This window comes from Scyliorhinus canicula, chromosome 2 (genome assembly GCF_902713615.1).
Source record: "Scyliorhinus canicula chromosome 2, sScyCan1.1, whole genome shotgun sequence".
NCBI lineage: Eukaryota > Metazoa > Chordata > Chondrichthyes > Carcharhiniformes > Scyliorhinidae > Scyliorhinus > Scyliorhinus canicula.
Window position 1 is genome coordinate 174,980,414 of NC_052147.1, and position 22,025 is coordinate 175,002,438.

The following is a 22,025-nucleotide window of genomic DNA, read 5'->3' on the forward strand; positions in this document are numbered from 1 at the left end:
TAAATTATAACAAAACAAAGTCAAACCCCCCTACTTAACAAGGAAAAGAAAAAGAATCCCCCCCCCCCCCTACCCGCGCATCCCCCCCCCCCCCCCCCCCCCCCCCGCCGGCGAACCGACAGTCAGACCAACTTATCATTTCTAGCAGCGTCCTCGGGCAGGCCTTGCCCGTGCCACCGCCGCTACCGTACTTCCTTCGTCGTTTTCCCCCCTCCCCCCCCCTCCCGCCCTCCCCTCCCCTCCCGGGTTGCTGCTGTCATGGCCTCAGTTTCTATCTCTGATCCAAGAGGTCTAGGAAGGGTTGCCATCGCCTGGAAAACCCCTGCACCGACCCTCTCAGGGCGAATTTGATCCTTTCCAATTGGATAAAGTTTGCCATGTCGTTTAACCAGGTGTTAACACTCGGAGGCCTTTCGTCCCTCCACTGAATCAGGATCCTCCTCCGAGCCACCAAGGATGCAAAGGCTAATATTCCAGCCTCCCTCGCCTCCTGTACCCCCGGTTCCACCCCAACCCCGAAGATCGCAAGTCCCCATCCTGGCTTGACCCTGGACCCCACCACTCTCGACACCGTCCCTGCCACCCCCTTCCAGAACTCCTCCAGTGCCGGACATGCCCAAAACATATGTGCATGATTCGCAGGGCTTCCCGAACATCTAATACACCTGTCTTCACCCCCGAAAAACCGACTCATCCTTGTCCCCGTCATGTGGGCTCTATGCAGTACCTTAAATTGAATGAGACTTAGTCGCGCACATGACGACGACGAGTTAACCCTCTCCAGGGCGTCTGCCCATGTCCCGTCCTCTATCTGTTCCCCCAGCTCTAACTCCCACTTATCTTTCAGCTCCTCTACTGGTACCTCCTCCACCTCCTGCATAATCTTATAGATGTCCGAGATCTTCCCCTCCCCGACCCAGACCCCTGATAGCACCCTATCACTCACCCCCCTGTCGGGGAGCGCGGGGAACCCCGCTACCTGTCGTCTGGCAAATGCCTTCACTTGGAGGTACCTGAACGTGTTCCCCGGGGGGAGCCCAAATTTCTCCTCCAGCTCTCCCAGGCTCGCAAACCTCCCCTCTATAAACAAGTCCCTCAGTTGTCTAATACCCGCCCTCTGCCAGCTCTGGAATCCCCCTCCTGTGTTTCCCGGCGCAAATCTGTGGTTCCCTCTTAGTGGTGCCCCTATCAGACCTCCCACTTCCCCCCTGTGTCGCCTCCACTGCCCCCAGATCTTGAGGGTGGCCGCCACCACCGGGCTCGTGGTATACCTCGTGGGAGGGAGCGGCCATGGTGCCGTTACCAGTGCCCCTAAGCTTATGTTGCCGCAGGACGCCCTCTCCATGCGCTTCCAGGCTGCCCCCTCCCCTTCCATCATCCACTTTCGTACCATCGATGTATTTGCCGCCCAGTAATATCCGGAAAGGTTGGGTAACGCCAGCCCTCCATGGAGACAGGATTTGGCCATTTATACCCTTGAGCCTTTTTACTATTCAGTGAGTTAATGGATGATCTGCGATGTAATTCCACATACACACTTTGGCCCCATATCCCTTAATATCTTTGGTTAACAAAAATCTAGAGCACAGTGGTTAGCACCGCTGTCTCACAGCTCCAGGGACGCAGGTTCAATTTCGGCCTCTGGTGACTGTCTGTGTGGAATATGCACTTTCTCCCCGTGTTTGTGTGGATTTCCTGTGGGTGCTCTGGTTTTCCTCCCACAAAAGATGTGCAGGTTAGGTGGATTGACCATGCTAAATTGCCCCTTAGTGTCCAACGGGTTAGGTGTTGTTACCAGGTTATGGGGATACGTTGGAGGTTTTGGCGTAAGTAAGGCACTCTTCAAGGGCAGCACGGTGGCGCAGTGGGTTAACCCTGCTGCTTCATGGCACCGAGGTCCCAGGTTCAATCCCGGCTCTGGGTCACTGTCCATGTGGAGTTTGCACATTTTCCCCGTGTTGCGTGGGTTTTGCCCTCACAACCCAAAATATGTGCAAGTTAGGTGGATTGGCCACGCCAAATTGCCCCTTAATTGATTGCGGGGTATGGGCAAGCTGGTAACGGAGCCCCGGGAGGTAAACTGGGTGTTGAGGAAATGTGGATAGAGAACTGTGTGCCGACGGTGATAGGGGAGGCCCAGTCTGGGTTCGTGAAGGGGCAGCAACTATCGGCCAATGATCAGAGGCTATTGAATATGATAATGATACCCTCGATGGGCCGGGAGGTGGATGTGCTCGTGTCTATGGATGCGGACAAGGCGTTTGACCGTGTGGAGTGGCCGTACTTATTTGAAGTGCTGGGGTGGTTCGGGTTTGGGAAGGGGTGACATTATTGTGTAGGATCCTGAGGTGAGGCTTTTGTGTTGTACCGGGGAACGAGGCAAGGGTGCTCGCTCTCCTCTTTTCCCTCGCAATGGCACTTAGGGCTTATAGGAGGTGGTGGGGCATTGGGGGGGGGGGGGGGGGGGTAGGGGTGGGGGGGGGGGGGGTGGAGGGGTGGAGCACGGAGTCTCTTTATACGCCGATGACTTCTTTTTATACATTGTGAACCCGGTTGACAGTTTCAAAAGAGTTATGAGGATTTGGGCAAAGTTCAGTCTTTTTTCGGGGTATAGGCTCGACATGGGAAAAAGTGATCAGCGCCCAGGGTGGGGGAGTTTAAGGAGGCTGCTGTTTTGGTTGATGGGGTGGGCTTTCAGTATCTTGGGAGACATGTGGCACAGAGCTGGGCCCAGCTACACAAGTTGAATCTGGTAAAGCTGCTGGAGGGAATGAAGGACTTTAGGAGGTGGAAATGCATTGCCTTTGTCATTGGCTGGAAGATGACAGTGATGCCGAAGTTTTTGTTTATGTTTCAGCATCTCCTGATTTCATGCCCAAGTCTTTTTTTCAGTCAGGTGAATAAGATGATACTGGTGTTCGTGTGGATGATTAAGGTTCCCCGGACCTGTTAAAATTATAACTGCCTCAATAAAATATTTTCTTAAAAAAAGAGTTCCCCAGTCCAGGAGAGTGTTTTTGAAAGGGATAGGTGGGGTGGGGTGGTTGGCACTGCCGAATCTGCAGAATTCTTATTGGGCGGTGAACATAGCTTTGGTTCTGAAGTGGGCGGTGAAGGAGAGGACGTGTATGGAAAGAATGGAGGCGGTCTGAGGGTGCTATGTTTGGTGCCTCTTCCGTTCGCACTGGCCAGGCACTCCATGAGCCCGGCGGTGGTATCAGCGTTGAGGATGTGGAATCAATGTCGGCAGCAGGGTAGGATGGAAGGCATGTCCCTGTGGGCACTGATTTGTGGCAACCACAGGTTTGTCCTGGCAGGATTAGATGAGTATCTCCGTGACCTGTTCATAGAGGGCAAGTTCACGGAATTGGAGGAGCTTGAGAAGGTGTACTTGTTGCTGAAGGGGAATGGGTTCAGCTACCTGCAGTGAGGGACTTCTTGAGAAAGGAGTTGGGTTCGTTCCCGCAACTGCTACCTCAGCTACAGGACAAGCTTCTGTCCAAGGATGCGATAAGCGAGGGCAAGGTGTCAGATATATATGGGGAGCTGATGAAGGAGGATGCCCCGGTGAAGGAGTTCCAATACAAGTTGGAGGAGGAGTTGGGAGGGGCAATGCAAGTTGCGGTATGGTGTGAGACTCTGCGGAGGACAAACTTGTCCTCGTCGTGTAAAAGACTGAGTCTCATGCAGTTTAAGGTGGTGCTAGAGCTCATATGACAAGGCCTAGGATGAGCCCGGTTTTTCCAGGGGTGGAAGATATGTTTGAACGGGTGCAGGAGGACCGGTGAACCATGTCCATATGTTTTGGGCATTCCAAATTGGAAGGGTTCTGGAAAGAGTTTGGGAGAGTAATTTTGTGGATGGAAGTGGTGCCGAGTGACGGTATTTGGGTGTTGGAAGATCCGGGAGTGCAGGTGAGGAGAAAGGCTGATGTGGTAGCCTTTGCCTCTTTGGTAGCACGTAGGCAGATTTTGCTGTGCTGGTGGGACTCAATTGCCGAAAGTGGGGGCATGGGTCAGCGACTTGACAGAGTTCTTCCTCCACCGAGAACGAACGGGGGACTGAGGTAGGGTGGGGACTCTGGAGCGAAGCACTGAGCAGAGCGAACTCCACCTCCTCCTGGGCAAGGCTAAGCCTAATGCAGCTCAAAGTGGTGCACAGAGTGCACCTGACCAGAACCCGAATGAGCAGGTTCTTCCCGGAGGTGGAGGACAAATGTGAATGGTGCCAGACGGGGCCTGCCAACCACACCCTTATGTTTTGGGCTTGCCCCAAACTTGCTGGGTTCTGGACATCCTTCTCTGAGGCAATGTCCAAGGTTTTGGGGTGAGGGTGAAGCCATGCCCAATAATGACAATCTTCTGGGTATAGGAGCAGCTAGAGTTGCACATGGGGAAGGGAGCCAACTTTCGCTTCCCTAATCGCACGCCGGAGAATCCAGCTCGGCTGGCGAGCGGCAGCACCACCCAAAGCTGCAGACTGGCTCGCTGACATCTCGGAATTTCTCCACCTGGAGAAGATTAAGTAGGCCATCCGAGGGTCAGAGGAAGGCTTCCTCTGAAGCCTTTCTCTACATCTGAACCTGAGGGGCACCAATATCCTGGGGGGGAGATTTGTTAGTGCTCTTTGGGGGGGTTTAAACTAATTCAGCAGGGGCATGGGAACCTGGATTGTAGTTTTGGGGTACGGGAGATTGAGAGTATAGAGGTCAGGAGCACAGATTTGACTTCGCAGGAGGGTGCCAGAGTTCAGGTAGGTGGTTTGAAGTGTGTCTACTTCAATGCCAGGAGTATACGAAATAAGGTAGGGGAACTGGCAGGATTGGTTGGTACCTGGGACTTCGATGTTGTGGCCATTTCAGAGACATGGATAGAGCAGGGACAGGAATGGTTGTTGCAGGTTCCGGGGTTTAGGTGTTTTAGTAAGCTCAGAGAAGGGGGCAAAAGAGGGGGAGGTGTGGCGCTGCTAGTCAAGGACAGTATTACAGTGGCGGAAAGGATGCTAGATGGAGACTCTTCTTCCGAGGTAGTATGGGCTGAGGTTAGAAACAGGAAAGGAGAGGTCACCCTGTTGGGAGTTTTCTATAGGCCACCTAATAGTTCTAGGGATGTAGAGGAAAGGATGGCGAAGATGATTCTGGAAAAGAGCGAAAGTAACAGGGTAGTTGTTATGGGAGACTTTAACTTTCCAAATATTGACTGGAAAAGATATAGTTCGAGTACATTAGATGGGTCGTTCTTTGTACAATGTGTGCAGGAGGGTTTCCTGACACAATATGTTGACAGGCCAACAAGGGGCGAGGCCACATTGGATTTGGTTTTGGGTAATGAACCAGGCCATGTGTTAGATCTGGAGGTAGGTGAGCACTTTGGAAACAGTGACCATAATTTGGTGACCTTTACATTAGTGATGGAAAGGGATAAGTATACCCTGCAGGGCAAGAGTTATAGCTGGGGGAAGGGCAATTATGATGCCATTAGACATGACTTAGGATGTGTAGGTTGGAGAAGTAGGCTGCAAGGGTTGGGCACACTGGATATGTGGAGCTTGTTCAAGGAACAGCTATTGCGTGTTCTTGATAAGTACGTACCAGTCAGGCAGGGAGGAAGGGGTAGAGCGAGGGAACCGTGGTTTACCAAAGAAGTGGAAGCTCTTGTTAAGAGGAAGAAGGAGGCCTATGTGAAGATGAGGCGTGAAGTTTCAGTTGGGGCGCTTGATAGTTACAAGGAAGCGAGAAAGGATCTAAAGAGAGAGCTAAGACGAGCAAGGAGGGGACATGAGAAGTCTTTGGCAGGTAGGATCAAGGAAAACCCAAAAGCTTTCTATAGGTATGTCAGGAATAAAAGAATGACTAGGGTAAGAGTAGGGCCAGTCAAGGACAGTGGTGGGAAGTTGTGTGTGGAGGCTGAGGAGATAAGCGAGATACTAAATGAATACTTTTCGTCAGTATTCACTCAGGAAAAAGATAATGTTGTGGAGGAGAATGCTGAGACCCAGGCTATTAGAATAGATGGCATTGAGGTGCGTAGGGAAGAAGTGTTGGCAATTCTGGACAAGGTGAAAATAGATAAGTCCCCGGGGCCTGATGGGATTTATCCTAGGATTATCTGGGAAGCCAGGGAAGAGATTGCTGAGCCTTTGGCTTTGATTTTTATGTCATCATTGGCTACAGGAATAGTGCCAGAGGATTGGAGGGTAGCAAATGTGGTCCCTTTGTTCAAGAAGGGGAGTAGAGATAACCCCGGTAACTATAGGCCGGTGAGCCTCACGTCTGTTGTGGGTAAAGTCTTGGAGAGGATTATAAAAGATACGATTTATAATCATCTAGATAGGAATAATATGATTAGGGATAGTCAGCATGGTTTTGTAAATGCCTCACAAACCTTATCGAGTTCTTTGAGAAGGTGACTGAACGGGTAGACGAGGGTAGAGCAGTTGATGTGGTGTATATGGATTTCAGTAAAGCGTTTGATAAGGTTCCCCACGGTCGGCTATTGCAGAAAATACGGAGGCTGGGGATTGAGGGTGATTTAGAGATGTGGATCAGAAATTGGCTAGTTGAAAGAAGACAGAGGGTGGTGGTTGATGGCAAATGTTCAGAATGGAGTTCAGTTACGAGTGGCGTACCACAAGGATCTGTTCTGGGGCCGTTGCTGTTTGTCATTTTTATAAATGACCTAGAGGAGTGCACAGAAGGTTGGGTGAGTAAATGTGCAGACGACACTAAAGTCGGTGGAGTTGTAGACAGTGTGGAAGGATGTTGCAGGTTACAGAGGGACATAGATAAGCTGCAGAGCTGGGCTGAGAGGTGGCAAATGGAGTTTAATGTAGAAAAGTGTGAGGTGATTCACTTTGGAAAGAAAAGCAGGAATGCGGAATATTTGGCTAATGGTAAAATTCTTGGCAGTGTGGATGAGCAGAGGGATCTCGGTGTCCATGTACATAGATCCCTGAAAGTTGCCACCCAGGTTGATAAGGTTGTGAAGAAGGCCTATGGTGTGTTGGCCTTTATTGGTAGAGGGATTGAGTTCCGGAGCCATGAGGTCATGTTGCAGCTGTACAAAACTCTGGTACGGCCGCATTTGGAGTATTGCGTACAGTTCTGGTCACCTCATTATAGGAAGGACGTGGAAGCTTTGGAACGGGTGCAGAGGAGATTTACCAGGATGTTGCCTGGTATGGAGGGAAAGTCTTATGAGGAAAGGCTGATGGACTTGAGGTTGTTCTCGTTGGAGAGAAGAAGGTTAAGAGGTGACTTAATAGAGGCATACAAAATGATCAGAGGGTTAGATAGGGTGGACAGTGAGAGCCTTCTCCCGCGGATGGAGGTGGCTAGCACGAGGGGACATAGCCTTAAATTGAGGGGTAATAGATATAGGACAGACGTCAGAGGTAGGTTTTTTACGCAAAGAGTGGTGAGGCCGTGGAATGCCCTACCTGCAACAGTAGTGACCTCGCCAACATTGAGGGCATTTAAAAGTTTATTGGATAAGCATATGGATGATAATGGCATAGTGTAGGTTAGATGGCCTTTAATTTTTGACTTCCCATGTCGGTGCAACATTGTGGGCCGAAGGACCTGTACTGCGCTGTATCGTTCTATGTTCTATGTTCCTGGATACTTGGGGGGCAGTTTGTCAGCCTGTTCCAAAACCTGTTCGAGGCCAGCAATGAGGAGTAAGCCAAGAACAAAAAAAAACAAGGTGATGAGGAACCAAAGGACTGCGCAACCTGGGGGTTGGTGGGTAGGGGGTATGGGGAGGGGGCAAGAGGGGGGTGGGACTAAGGGGAGGGAGGGGGTTGTGGGGGGAGGGGGGTAATGGGGTTAAGGGGAGGGAAGGTATGGGGAGGGGGGTAAGAGGGGTATGGGGGTGGGGAAGAGACGGAAGGAAGGTGGGGAAATCACAAGAGAAGAGGAAGGGTGCTGAAGCCAAAGGGGGGGAATTATAGATTAATCTAGAGAGTAACGAAATGTACATAGAGTTGGTTAAATGAAGGACAAAATAAACCTCTCTGTACAATAAAGTAAATTAGGCAAGAAAAATGTAATGTGTATATACACACAACTGTTTATAAATAAGAGAAAAGCCAATAAAAAGATTTTCTTAAAAAAAAACCAGGTTCACCAGAGAGACACAGGAGAGATTCTGTTTATTGGACATGACCGTTGCTGTTTGTCCATTTCTGTTCTGTGTATATTTGATAATACCTCCAATGAAATATTTTTCAAAAGAGAATTCCAAACTTCTATCACCCTTTGGATGATGAAATGTTTCCTAATTTCACTTCTGAAAGATTCGGCTTTAATTTTTAGTCTATGCCTCCTAGTCCTCAACTCTTGAAATAGAAGAAATATATATATTTAAATATTTCTTTATTCTCCTTTTTCACATTTTCTCCCAAATTTACACCCACCAACAATAAACAGTACCAAATATGTCAATCCCCATATTAATAGCAACGATCCCATCCTCCCACCAAACCCCAAACATCAGCCCGCATGTTCACATAAACAAATGACAAAAGGAATCGGGAATCACCCATAGCCACCATTCACACACACCGCCACCCACCCCCACCCCCCAACTAATGTTCGATGTTATCCAGTTCTTGAAAGTGCATGATGAATAATGCCCATGAATTGTAGAACCCCTCCATCCTTTCCCTCAGTTCAAACGTAACCTTCTCAAGAGTCAAGAATTCCAACAGGTTCCCCCGCCACGCCAGGGCACAGGGTGGAGAGGTTGCTCTCCAATTCATCAGGATCCGCCTTCGGGCGATCAACGAGGCGAAGGCTACAACATCTGCCTTCGCACCCGTTTGCCAACCCTGGCTGGTCCGACACCCTGAATATGGCCTCCCGGAGGCCCGGGTCCAGTTTCATGTGCACCACTTTAGAAATTACCCAAAAAACCTCCTTCCAGTAATCTTCCGGCTTTGGACAGGACCAAAACATATGAACGTGATTAGCCCCCCCCCCCCCCCCCCCCAGAGCATTCACTCTCCAGAGCACCTCACCAGAACCCCCCCTCCATATCCTCTCCCAACTCTTCCTCCCACTTTGCTTTGATCCCTTCCAGTGGTGCCTTCTCCTCTTCCAAAATAGCCCCATAAACCGCTGACGCTACCCCCTTCTCCAGTCCCCCTGTCGTCAGCACCTCATCCAGCAATGTGGAGGCCGGCTCCACCGGGAACCCTGTATCTCCTTTCTGGCAAAATCCCGAGCATGCATGTGTCTAAACATTTCCCCCTGCTCCAGCCCATACATCGCTTCCAGCTTCAGTCCTGCAAACTGACCCCAAAGAAACAAATCTTTTAGTGTCTTAATCCCCTTCTCCTCCCATTTCCGAAAATTTCCATCCCACCTCCCTGGCTCAAATCTGTGGTTCCCCCGAATCGGCACTTCCCTTGACCCTGCCCCCAACCCGAAGTGTTGGCAAAACTGCCTCCAAATTCTCAATGAAGCTATTATTACCGTACTCCCTGAGTACTACCCCGGGGCTATCTGGAGCGGCGCTGTTGCTGGTGCTTACAATCCCGACCCCCTGCACAAACTCTCCTCCAAATTTCCGAAATTGGAACCAGTCCCAATTATGTATTTCTTTCCTGTTCCAGTAAACAAAAATCTCGGGAGAACCGTCATCTTTTATGGTCTGCACCCTCCCCACCAGTGACAGCAGAGCTTGTCTCGCCTCCGAAAGTCCCCCTTCATTTGCTCAACTAACCGGGCCGCTCCCACCCCCGTGCCACCTGAATCCCCAAGTATCGAAAACTCCCTCCCACCACTTTAAACGGCAACTCCCCCAGACTCCTCTCCCACCCCCTCGCCTGGATCACAGAAACCTCACTCTTACCCATTCAATTTATACCCCGAGAACCAGCCAAATTCCCCTAAAATCTGCATAACCTCTCCCATCCTCCCTAACGGATCAGAAATATACAGGAGTAGGTCGTGCGCAGGCGACGAGACTCTGTGTTTTCCCCCGCCCCTTCCAGTCCTTTGATGCTCTCAGCGCCGTTGCCAATGGCTCTATAGCCAAGGTAAACAACAGTGGGGAGAGAGGACATCCCTGCCTCGTCCCCGGCTCAGTCTGAAATACTCCGGACTCACTCGGTTCGTTCACACACTCGTCACTGGTGCCTTGTGCAGCAACCGGACCCAGTCTACAAAACCCTGCCCAAACCTAAACTGCCCCAGGACGCCCGATAACTACTTCCACTCCACCCAGTCGAAGACCTCCGCGTCCATAGCGACCACCATCTCCACCTCCCTCCCATTCGGAGGGCATCATGATGACATTCAAGAACCTTTGAACATTGGTCGTTAGCTCCCTTCCTTTGACAAATCCCGTCTGATCCTCCCCTATCACTCCCGGAACACACTCTTCTATTATAGAACATAGAACAGTACAGCACAGAACAGGCCCTTCGGCCCTCGATGTTGTGCCGAGCAATGATCACCCTAGTCCTTCTCTTGCTTCAGGATCAATGAGATCGAAGCCTGCAACATCGTTGGGTGAAGGACACCCTGCTCCCTAGCCTCATTAAATTACCTCACCAGCAGCAGACCCAGCACCCCAGAAAACATCTTATAAAATTCCACTGGTTATCTGTCCGGTCACGGGGCCTTGCCCGACTGCATGGCCTCCAACCCCTCTACTACTTCTGCAATCCCGTTCTGGGCTCCCAGCCCCTCCACCAACCCTTCGTCCACCTTTGGAAACTCCAAGCCCTCCAAAACCTGCCCGTTCTCTCCACCCAGCTGGGAGCTCTGACTCATACAGCCGACTGTAAAATTCCTTGAAAATCCCGTTCACCCCCGCTGGGTCCAAGACCGTGTTCCCCCCTCATTCCTTCACTCTTCCTGGAGAATCACCCTAACCAGCCTATCCATTTCTGCCCACCTGAGACCCTGGAGCGGTGAAGCAATTGTGCTAACCACTGTGCTACCATTTAGTTTATTCGCCGCAGCTGCCACCCTCCCTGTCCTCTAACTCGACCGATCCAATCTCGGATCTACAACCATATTAAAGTCTCCCCCCCCCCCCCCCCAAACCCATGATCAGCCTATGCGAGTCCAGGTCCGGGATCTTCCCCAACACCCGCCTCAGAAACTCCTTGTTGTCCCAGTTTAGTGCATAGATATTCACTAATACACTAATACCACTGACATCCCCTCCAACGTCACGCTCACCATAACATACCAACCCCCCGCCCCACCCCCCCCCCCCCCCCCCCCCGATTCCGCCACTATGCTCACCACCTCGAATGACACCCGCTTATTGATCAAAATCGCTACCCCCCCCCTAGTTTCAGAGTCTAGCCCCGAATGAAATACCTGCCCAACTCACCCCTTCCTCAGCCTAATCTGATCCACAACCCTCGGGTGTGTCTCCTGTAGCATTGCCACGTCTGCCTTTAAGCTCTCCAAATGCGCAAACACGCAAGCCCTCTTGACTGGCCCATTCAACCCTCTTGCATTCCATGTGATCAGCGCCGTCGGGAGGCATCCCACGTGCCTGGTCCACCTCGAGATCCGTTCCTTGTCCAGGAACCAGTGCATTCGTACTGCCATCGCCTTCGGCGGCTCATCCCTCAGCGGCTTCTTCATAAGCGCCCTATGCGCCCTGTCCACCTCCAATGGCCGAGCAAATGCACCTTCCCCCAGCAGCTTCTCGAACACACGCGCCACATATGCACCTGCGTCCGATACCTCGCTGCCCCCTGGCAGGCCAACAATCCTCTGGTTTTGCCTGCGCGATCTGTTCTCCAGGTCCTCCACTTTCTCTTGCAGCCTCTTCTGGTGGTCCTTCATCAGCTCCATCTCCACCGCCATCACGGCTAGCTGGTCCTCGTGCTCAGGCACCGCCTCTTCCACCTACCGGATCGCCTGGTCCTGGGTTTCCAGTCTCGCTCCACACGATCAATCCCCGTCTTAATAGGATCCAGGTATTCCATTCTTTGCTGAGCGAATTTCTCCTGAAGAAAGACCACCAGCTGCTCCATTGACCACTGGGCTGGCAGTTTTGGTCCCTGACCCTCCGCCATATTCTCCTGTGCTGCAGACTCAACTCCTTCGACCAACGTTCTCTCCTTTTCAGACCACTTCTGGTCCACAAATCCATACTCTGGTGGGGAATCCTTCTCCTGTACTTCATCAGTCTCCTGTTTTGACAATCAAATCCACCGTAAATCAGGGAAAAAGGTCCACCATGAGCGAGAGCTTCCAAATATGCGACCACTCACTCCATGGCCGTCACTGGAAGCCCCCAGTAGTACATAAATTAAGTTGGGGTGCAGATTAGCCATGATGTAATTAAATGGCAACATAGACCTGTGTTCCTATGGTGCCTGGTTGATCTTGAAAATCTCAACTGAAAATGGAAATTCATTATTCTATATATAAATTTTCAAGTTTGTTTTATTGGTCACATTTGAAAATTGGCACTGATTTTTAAGAAATAAGTTGTGAACATGTTTAAAATGTCAAATGAACCATCATGATTCTTGCTAATGGGTCCTGTTCTAACCTAATGGTGGTTGCTATGTGCGCATAGCTTTCATTAATTCACTTGAATAAAAAGAATTGTTATATTTAAATATTACATTGCAAAATAATTTTAAGATTGACAACAAAGCACACCACTAAGAAAAATCATGTTTGCATGGTTTATGTGGATTTGTTGGATAAATTACACAGGAGGCTCTTATTGTTCAGTGTTAGAGAAAATTAAGATGTAAATGTCGTATCAAGGTCACCACTCAATCTTTGAAGAACATAATTTGCACTTAATATAAGTAATTGTTCAGCCTTGGTTATATTTTTCCAGCAGAAATTGGTATTAATAATTGTGCTGGAGGAGCAATCATCAAAGTAAATATAATTTACTTTTAATGTTAAAAAATAGGACCACCCTGAAATTTTCTTTTCTATAAAAATGCCTATTTGAATGGAGATTTTCTTGCTTAACTGTGCTAATTAAAGTCACTAACTAGCAGAGGATATTTTTTATTTTTCGAGCTGAAGTTCATTTTCATATTGCATTGTCATTTTAATTTTTTTATGTATGTTATTATTTTAACTTCTACTTTTTTAATTAGATTGCCAGCAAAAACTCCTTGGAGTTTGTAAGTAATTGTAAAATGACTGCATGATGCTTTTACTCTGAATTTATTGGAATGAATTTGATCATTCATGGAACATCTTTCTGTGCAGTTTTCATGCAGTTCACAATGCATGCTGTAATTTTCTGCTGCACTAAGCTACAAGGCTTCCAAATTTCACAAATAGTTTCTAAATCTGAATCCTTAAGTTTAGTTTTTCTTTGGGAAAATGGTGCAGATACAATATTTATCTCAAAATGCCAAAAATTAATAGGATTTCAGTCCTCCCTGAGAGTTTCTGTTGTGTATAACTCTGACACCAAAGCAATAATATTGTGTACAGAATTATTGTAATTAAATACAAATGAGATATTATAAGGTAGATTCAACAGTGCTTCACTTCCTGCAATGAGCCACAATGAAAAAGAGCACAAGTTGGAGATGAGCTGTAACACTGGAACTGCAACTCGTATATTATGTATGGCTCTCTCAATGTGAGAGATTGTACTATTTTGTGACCAGATGAGCAAAATAGCTCCAGAAGAGTTTTAACGTTCTTCTTTAAATCATGCGATTGGGGCTTTTGTACATATTAAGCTAAATATATTTTATACAAATATTGGTTCAATTTATCTTTGGTAAAATTAACATTTAAAAAATGCACCTAGGTATTCAGATGTTATAAATAAATGTTCAAAATTTTAAAAGCTCATTTTAAAAATGATATGGCTTTCATGTTCTGGCCACGAGTTCCTTAAGCCTGAGTGTACAGCTGTGTTTTAATGTTTATTTCTGAAAATAAGTTACCCTATTCCTGGTATTCTTACTTTCTCCATCCTTGCATGCAGAATAGGTGTTGCTATCACAGGTTATTTTTCTTTTAAATGTTGCATTTTTGTTTTCTTGTCTGAGAAAGTTAATGCCCTTTCATTGAGATTTCTTTTTTTGCTGAAGTGCAGTTAATTCTCATTTGTTTCCATAACATATTCAAAGATCCAGTTTCTGTTTGAACAGTAGAAACACCTTCAGTGTTTGGTTTGGACATGTATCTAAATTTGCCCAACCTGCAGTTTCAGCATTTCAAGATTTTTCACTTGTCTGCATTGACAACTTTCTGCTAATTTTGGGGTGCCTAATTAAAACTGAGCTTTCAGATTTCCATTCTTTTGCATGAAGATGCATTTATAGGTTTAAACTAATATTGATACATTTTCTTTAGGTGTAACTGTCAAATATTATTAACACGAAGAAATAAACCATTTGGATGGGTTATTTACAAGCTTTTGAACAACTGTAACTTTTAATAGTAATTTTAGTTGAGTTCAGTTCAGCAAGTTACTATTTTGCAGAAATGTCAACTGTTTTTGTGCAACAGCTTTTATTGTGTCTGTCTATAAAAATTCAGAAGTATTTGGATGTTGTATCTGGTGTTTTTTAAACAACATAATTTTTATTTTATAGCTTATGGAGACTACTGGACACAGTTTTCATGACTCTGATTCAACAGCTCCAAAGAGCCCTTTGCATTTGGCTGTGAGTTGATTATTTTGCTTCTGCTCAACATTGTAAAAAGGACCATTCAGTATAATTGCTCCCCTTTTTTTGCACTGTGCTGAATTTGGGTGCATTTGAGTGCTATCGTGAGAGTTTGGCGATTGAGGGATATTAAGGGTTCATTTTTATCTAAAGTCTAGTCTTTTATTTAGTTAATTAACTTAAAAGTTGCTGTTTGGTTTAGAAGAAGATGAATTTTCAATCCGCTTTAAACAAAGGTTCTACTTGTAGCTACTTGCAGCTGGAGCTTGTTAATTAGTCAATTCGATTAAGCCAGTTTTCAGAGGCTAGAGTCACAGTATAAAGGTGAGCCAGCTACAGTGCAGACTTTGGGTGCATTTGAGTGCTATAGTGAGAGTTTGGTGACTGAGGGCGTGAGGTGAAGAGGGAGTAAGGTTCATTTCAATTCCTACATTTCCTCAAAGAGCATGAAGGGAGCTGGGAGTTTACAGAGAGTGCAGCTGACTGGGAGCAGAGTCGGAGGGCAGAGTTCCAGTTGGTCCACAGGGCAGCTATATTCTATAAAGTTAGAGGGGATGGAGGCTAAGGCAGTTGCATGCTCCTCTTGTAGGATGTGGGTGGTGAGGGATACCACCCATGTCCCCGCTGACTATACCTGCGGGAAGTGCACCCAACTCCAGCTCCTCAGTGACTGTTAGGGAACTGGAGCTGGATGAACTTCAGATCATCCGGGAGGCAGAGAGGTTAATAGAGAAGAGTTACAGAGAGGTAGCCACACCCAAGGTACAGGACAAGAGTAGCTGGGTTACAGTTCAGGAAAGAAAACCAACGGGAAGACAGTGCAGGGATCCCTCGTGGCCGTTCCCGTTCATAACAAGTATATAGTTTTGGATGCTGTTGGGGGCATGACCAACTGGGGAAAGGCCTTAGCGGCCAGGTCTCTGCCACTGAGTCTGGCTCTGTGGCTCAGAAGGGAAGGGAGGAGAATAGAAAAGCAATAGTGATAGGAGGCTCAATGGTTAGGGGAAATAGATAGGAGATTCTGTGGTCGCGAGTGAGACTACCAGAAGGTATGTTGCCTCCCGGGTGCCAGGGATGTCTTGGATCGAGTCTACAGGACTCTTAAGGGGGAAGGGGAGCAACCAGAAGTTGTGGTATACATAGGCACCAACAACATAGCTAAGAAAAGTAATGAGGATCGACAAAGTGATTTTAGGGAGTTCGGTTGGAAGCTAAAGGACAAGCAGAGAAATGATCTCAGGATTGCTACCAGTGCCACGTGCAAGTGAGGCAAGGAACAGAGAGCGAGTGCAGCTGAACACGTGGCTACAGGGCTGGTGCAGGACGGAAGGCTTCAGATATGTGGATCATTGGGATATCTTCTGGGGAAGGTGGGACTTGTACATGAAGGGCGGATTGCACCTAAACTGGAGGGGCACCGATATCCTGGATGGGACGTTTGCAAGAGCTCTTCGGGAGGGTTTAAACTAGCTTGGCAGGGGAGTTGGGACCAGAGCTATGGATCAGAGGATAGGGTAGCTGTTGAACAGGCAGAGATAGTATGCAGCAAGTCTGTGAGGAAGGATAGACAGTTGATAGGGCAAAGTTGCACTCAGTGGAATGGGTGGAAGTGTGTCTGTTTCAATGCAAGGAGTGTCAGGAATAAGAGCGATGAACTTAAGAGCATGGATCAGTACTTGGAACTACGATGTTGTGACCATTACGAAGACGTGGATTTCACAAGGGCAGGAATGGTTGTTAGATGTTCTGGGGTTTAGATGTTTTCAGAAGAACAGGGAGGGAGGTAAAGGAGGAGGGGGAGTGCCACTGTTAATTAGGGAGTGCACCACAGCTGCAGAAAAGGAGTTAGTTGAGGAAAGGAGAAAGGAGCATTCACTTTATTGGGAGTTTTCTATAGACCCCCCAATAGCAGCAGAGAGATAGAGGAACAGATTGGGTGTCAGATCTTGGAAAAGTGCAGAAGTAACAGAGTTGTTGTCATGGGTGACTTCAACTTCCCTAATATTGACTGGAACCTCCTTCGTGCAAATGGTTTGGATGGAGCAGATTTTGCCAGGTGTGTACAGGAAGGATTCCTGACTCAATGTGTAGATAGGCCAACTAGGAGGGAGGCCATATTGGACTTGGTGCTCGGCAACGAACCAGGCCAGGTGTCAGATGTCTCGGTGGGAGAGTATTTCGGTGACAGTGACCACAACTCCTTGACCTTTACCATAGTCATGGCGAGGGCTAGGGACACACAGTATGGGAAGGTATGTAATTGGGGGAGGGGAAATTATACTGCTATTAGACAGGAGCTGAGGAGCATAAAGTGGGGACATTTAAGCAACTCTTAAACAGGCACATGGACAGCAGTAAATTGAAGGGGTGTAGGTTCGGTTGATCTTAGATTAGAATAAATGGTCGGCACAACATCATGGGCTGAAGGGCCTGTACTGTGTTGTACTGTTCTATGTTCAAAATTCTTCACAAATTTTTTATTCTCTCCTTTGATTTACCTTCTTTCTTAGGCCTATAATGGTCATCACCAAGCACTTGAAGTACTTATTCATTCCATTATTGACCTTGATGTAAAAGATATGAATGGACGTACAGCCTTAGATTTATCTTCCTTTAAAGGTCACGCTGAATGTGTTGAAGCCCTCATTAACCAAGGTGCTTCCATTCTAGTGAAAGATAGTGTGGCTAAGAGAACCCCACTTCATGCAGCAGGTACTTCTACATATCTTTTATTTTTTGTTAGCTTATGATAGAATTATATATGTATGAAAGTGAGTTTTTGATGTAGTCTAGAGAGACATGATCAAATACTATGTGGAAATTCATTTTTCTTTAGCTGTGGGATTATCTATCTTTGCTCAAAAAAAGATTTGCAGAACAGTTGTGTAATTTGGAAGTTTAGACAAATACTCTGGAATGCTGCTTTGTTATCTTTGACAGACAGTGAGAAACCTTCTAAAACTTTGCTCAGGGAATGTAAATACATTTTATGAGGTCCATGGTTGGGTTAATAATACAGAATCTAGTCTTTTCTTGTTCCATGCTACATCTTCTATGTTTGAGAAGTCTATAAGCTAAATTATGCTCAATTATAAACACAGCCATTATCCTGATGAGTGAAGGTGTCAAAGTGATGGCAGTTTTATGCAATTGACTCATATTTAATGAGGCTTGGCTGAAACTCACTTTGGACCTTTGTTATTTATTGTGAAATTTGCATTTAATTTGTTCATATGGTTGGATGGCAGCACAGTTCCCAGATTTGAGAGGATCGTTTACCCACCCACTGTGACCCAATCTGATTTTTTTTAACATTGGTGCAATATTTGTTTATAATCGAAGGATGCCCGAAGTGTGACACAGTCAGTTGAGCATTTTACACTCATGAGTTTTGTAGGAAGCATCGCTACATTGCTAATGGGATCTTTTACATTCATTTTAAAGATGCTTTATTGGAATAAAGAATTCTTTGATGAAGCTGCCTTATTTTGTTACGCCCAAACTAGGTAGCAATGTGATCACAAATTGAGTGAGGTGATTCATTTTGGAAGGAGTAACAGGAATACAGAGTACTGGGCTAGTGGTAAGATTCTTGGTAGTGTGGATGAGCAGAGAGATCTCGGTGTCCATGTACATAGATCCCTGAAAGTTGCCACCCAGGTTGAGAGGGTTGTGTGTCAGCTTTTATTGGTAGAGGGATTGAGTTTCGGAGCCATGAGGTCATGTTGCAGCTGTACAAAACTCTGGTGTGGCCGCATTTGGAGTATTGCGTGCAGTTCTGGTCACCGCATTATAGGAAGGATGTGGAAGCATTGGAAAGGGTGCAGAGGAGATTTACCAGGATGTTGCCTGGTATGGAGGGAAGATCTTATGAGGAAAGGCTGAGGGACTTGAGGCTGTTTTTGTTAGAGAGAAGAAGATTAAGAGGTGACTTAATTGAGGCATACAAGATGATCAGAGGATTAGATAGGGTGGACAGTGAGAGCCTTTTTCCTCGGATGGTGATGGCTAGCACGAGGGGACATAGCTTTAAATTGAGGGGAGATAGATATAGGACAGATGTCAGAGGTAGGTTCTTTACTCAGAGTAGTAAGGGCGTGGAATGCCCTGCCTGCAGCAGTAGTGGACTCGCCAACATTAAGGGCATTTAAATGGTCATTGAATAAACATATGGATGATAAGGGAATAGTGTATATGGGCTTTAGATTGGTTTCACAGGTCGGCGCAACATCGAGGGCTGAAGGGCCTGTACTGCGCTGTTATGTTCTATGGGTTATAATATCAGTTTTGTTGAAGGGGATGCGGGTGAACTTCTCTAAGGTCTTTGCCAATGGCATTCTGTGATTGGTTCTGAGACAAGAGTAACCAAGTGACTTGGCCAATTTCTCTTTCCGCTCCTTTACCTTTTACTTTAAATCCAGTGGTACAATTGAGATCAGTGTTTCTCCATTGGAGAAACTTTGATGCAACCGTACTTCCTATTACCCCTTTGTGATCGGATGTGGAGTTCTATGCGCCTATTCTTTTCAAATTTCAAACTATAAGAGCTTCAGTGAAAAAGGTTTCCAAGTGCAGGGGGAGGGGTTGATATTTGTGGGCATTTTTAATTATGTGCCTTTGAGGTTCTTTAAATTTCTTAGCTATTCTGGATTAATTCTGGCATTTTACTATGTGCAAAGGTTATGCCAGGGATCTGGTCTTGAAACCAATCATCAAACTTTGTGGATTTGAGAGGGGTAAGCTGGAAATACACACTTAGTTCTTTATCAGATTTTCATACTTGAAAAAAACCTCTCGTCTAGGCACTGTTCAAGCACTTAAATAATGTCAATTGCATTGAGTTGCACCTTTTCTATCAGAAATTTCCACACAGAAACATTCAACATTAAGTAAGTTAATTTGTATATAATTGGCTTTTTTAAAGAAGATTTGATTCAATGCACCTATTCAGCCACAGATGTGATTTTGAATAACCATGATTGAACTGTCCACTTGCAAAATGTATTACATATCAAATATTTAGCACGTACAGTAAACCTTTGACGATTGGTTTACATTTATTTTTCATCACTTCATAATCAATATTCAGAGGTTAGAATTTATAATAAATTGGTAGTTACAGATTACCAAAGCATCAATCCAGTTGCATACATCTAAACTGTATTCTCATTAATAGATATCATGTGTATATCATGACTGAAACACCCAATGTTTCTCCTGATCCTAATTTTATTTCTAATAAGTGCTGAAATATGTTCCATCTTTACCACGAGGGTTGATACAGGTATTCAAAGTTCAGAAGAAATATAATGGTGAATAGAGTGGCATGACTGTCTATAAAATTCTATGTCTAAATGATTAAACTGTTTACTAAATGTAGGGAGGAGGGAATCGACTGCTGTCTGTGGAGGGAGTATTTGTAAAACACAACTTAGTATGAGAATGTACAGAACCATAATATTCCCCTTTTGCTGTTATTTTTTCAAACCCATAATGCAACTTTGTCCCTCGTGTATACTTTGTGTGAACAGTTTAGCACAGCTAAGAGTAGTACATGTGAATCTTTTTTCTGTTGCGTAGTGTCCAATGGCCATACAACATGCCTGAGCATGCTTATAGAGGGTGCAGGTGGCTTGGATGCAGTTGATGTGACGGATGGCAAAGGACAGTAAGTGGACATAAAATGATTTTATTTCAAACTACATTTTTCCATGTAATGTTTTGGAGCATTTTCTTCTGGAACAGGTTTTTAATAATGTTCAGCACAGCTGAGATTTTACCTCTCTGTCTCCAAAAAGAGTCATAGCATATTCAAGCACAAAAGAAAGTCATTTAGCCCATTGATTCTGTGCCAGCTCTTTTGAAGAGCAGTCCAATTCCCGTACCAGCCTCCCGAACAGGCGCCAGAATGTGGCGACGAGGGGCCTTTCACAGTAACTTCATTTGAAGCCCACTTGTGACAATAAGCGATTTTAATTTTCATTTCATTTCAATTAGTCCCACTTTCTCAGTCTTTCCACATATATCCACAATTTTCTTACTCCTTGAAGCAGATATCTAATTCACTTCAAGGCTACTATAGAATCTGTATCCACCACACTATCAGGAAGCATTCCAAATCTTGCCCACTCATTCTTCCGCCATTAATCTGAAATATGTGACCTCTAATTATCAATCCTTGCTCCATTGGAAGCAGAAACTATCTAAACCCTTCATTATCTTTAACAATCTACTCTCACTTTCTCTTCTCAAAGGGCAACAGCTCCAGCGTCTCTTATCCCTTCGATGATATCCACATATCTGTAATCCCTTAAATTTAGAACTACTCCAGTAAATATCTTCTGTACCCTCTTCAAAACCTTAACATCCTTCCAAACATATAGTGTCCAGAATTAGACAGAATACTCCAGTGGGGCCGAACTAGCGTTCAGCATAACCCCCTGGCTTTTATATACCCTGCCATTATTTACAAAGTCCAGGATCCAATATGGTTTATTCATTACTTTGCTAACCTGTCCTGCCACCTTCAGAAATTTGTGCACAAATACCCCAGGTCTCTTTCCTCGAGCACATATTGTCTCTTCTCGTACTTACAACCAAAATTTATCACTTTTCTGTGTTGAATTTAATGTGCCGTGTACCCAACCATTCTACCAGGTGATGTCCTCTTGAAATTTGTTACCATTTTCTTCACAGTTTACGATATGACAAATTCTGTGTTATCTACAAATTCTCAATTGGCACCCTATGCCCCATGGACTAAGTCATAAATGTTGAGTCGAATGTTAGCGCATCAGCTACGGAGGCAGGCAGCATCCAGGGAAATTTTGAAGATATGGACTGGGGCAAAGGATGTGGTGTTGAAGCCGGGGAGGATAAACGAGGCGTTTAGGAATTATTATAAGGAACTGCACAGGGCGGACCCAGTTGGGGTAGGGGAGGGGAGGAGGAGGAGGAGGAGAAGGAGGAGAAGGAGGAGGAGGAGGAGGAGGGGGACATGGAACGATTCTTAGATGAACTGGAATTTCCACAATTGGAGGAAGAGAAGAGGCAGACGCTAGAGGAGTCCCTGGGGCTGAGGGAGATATTGAACAGTATATGGGGTTTGAAGTCAGGGAAGGCCCTGGGGCCCGATGGCTACCCGGTAGAATTTTATAAGGAGTTTGCAATGGATCTGGCACCACATCTCTTGGGGGTGTTTAATGAGGCGTTGGAGAAGGGAGAGCTGCCAGAGATGATGACGCAGGCAACGATCACGTTAATGCCAAAAAAGAGGACGGACCCTTTGGAATATGGGTCGTATATGCCCATATCGCTGTTAAATACTGACATGAAAGTGCTGGCTAAGTTGGTGGTGGGAACAATGGAAGGTTGTGTCCCGGGAG

General features: G+C 46.2%; 1 protein-coding gene across 16 annotated transcripts in view; it reads left to right on the forward strand.

Annotated features, from left to right (window-relative positions):
- Positions 1-22,025, forward strand: part of ankrd44 (ankyrin repeat domain 44) — a 312,538-nt gene that overhangs the window by 198,821 nt on the left and 91,692 nt on the right. For 7 of the 16 annotated variants that reach the window (XR_005459740.1, XM_038789102.1, XM_038789101.1 and 4 more), the window contains 5 exons: positions 13,102-13,128; positions 14,566-14,637; positions 17,151-17,352; positions 19,320-19,376; positions 20,221-20,308. Coding sequence is in view for 15 of the 16 variants with exons in the window: in XM_038789102.1 (XP_038645030.1) it covers positions 13,102-13,128; positions 14,566-14,637; positions 17,151-17,352; positions 19,320-19,376; positions 20,221-20,308 (446 nt within the window). In the remaining variant the exon portion in view is untranslated. The remainder of the gene's footprint in view (positions 1-13,101; positions 13,129-14,565; positions 14,638-17,150; positions 17,353-19,319; positions 19,377-20,220; positions 20,309-22,025) is intronic. The other 9 variants (XM_038789097.1, XM_038789091.1, XM_038789096.1 and 6 more) reach the window with 3 other exon arrangements.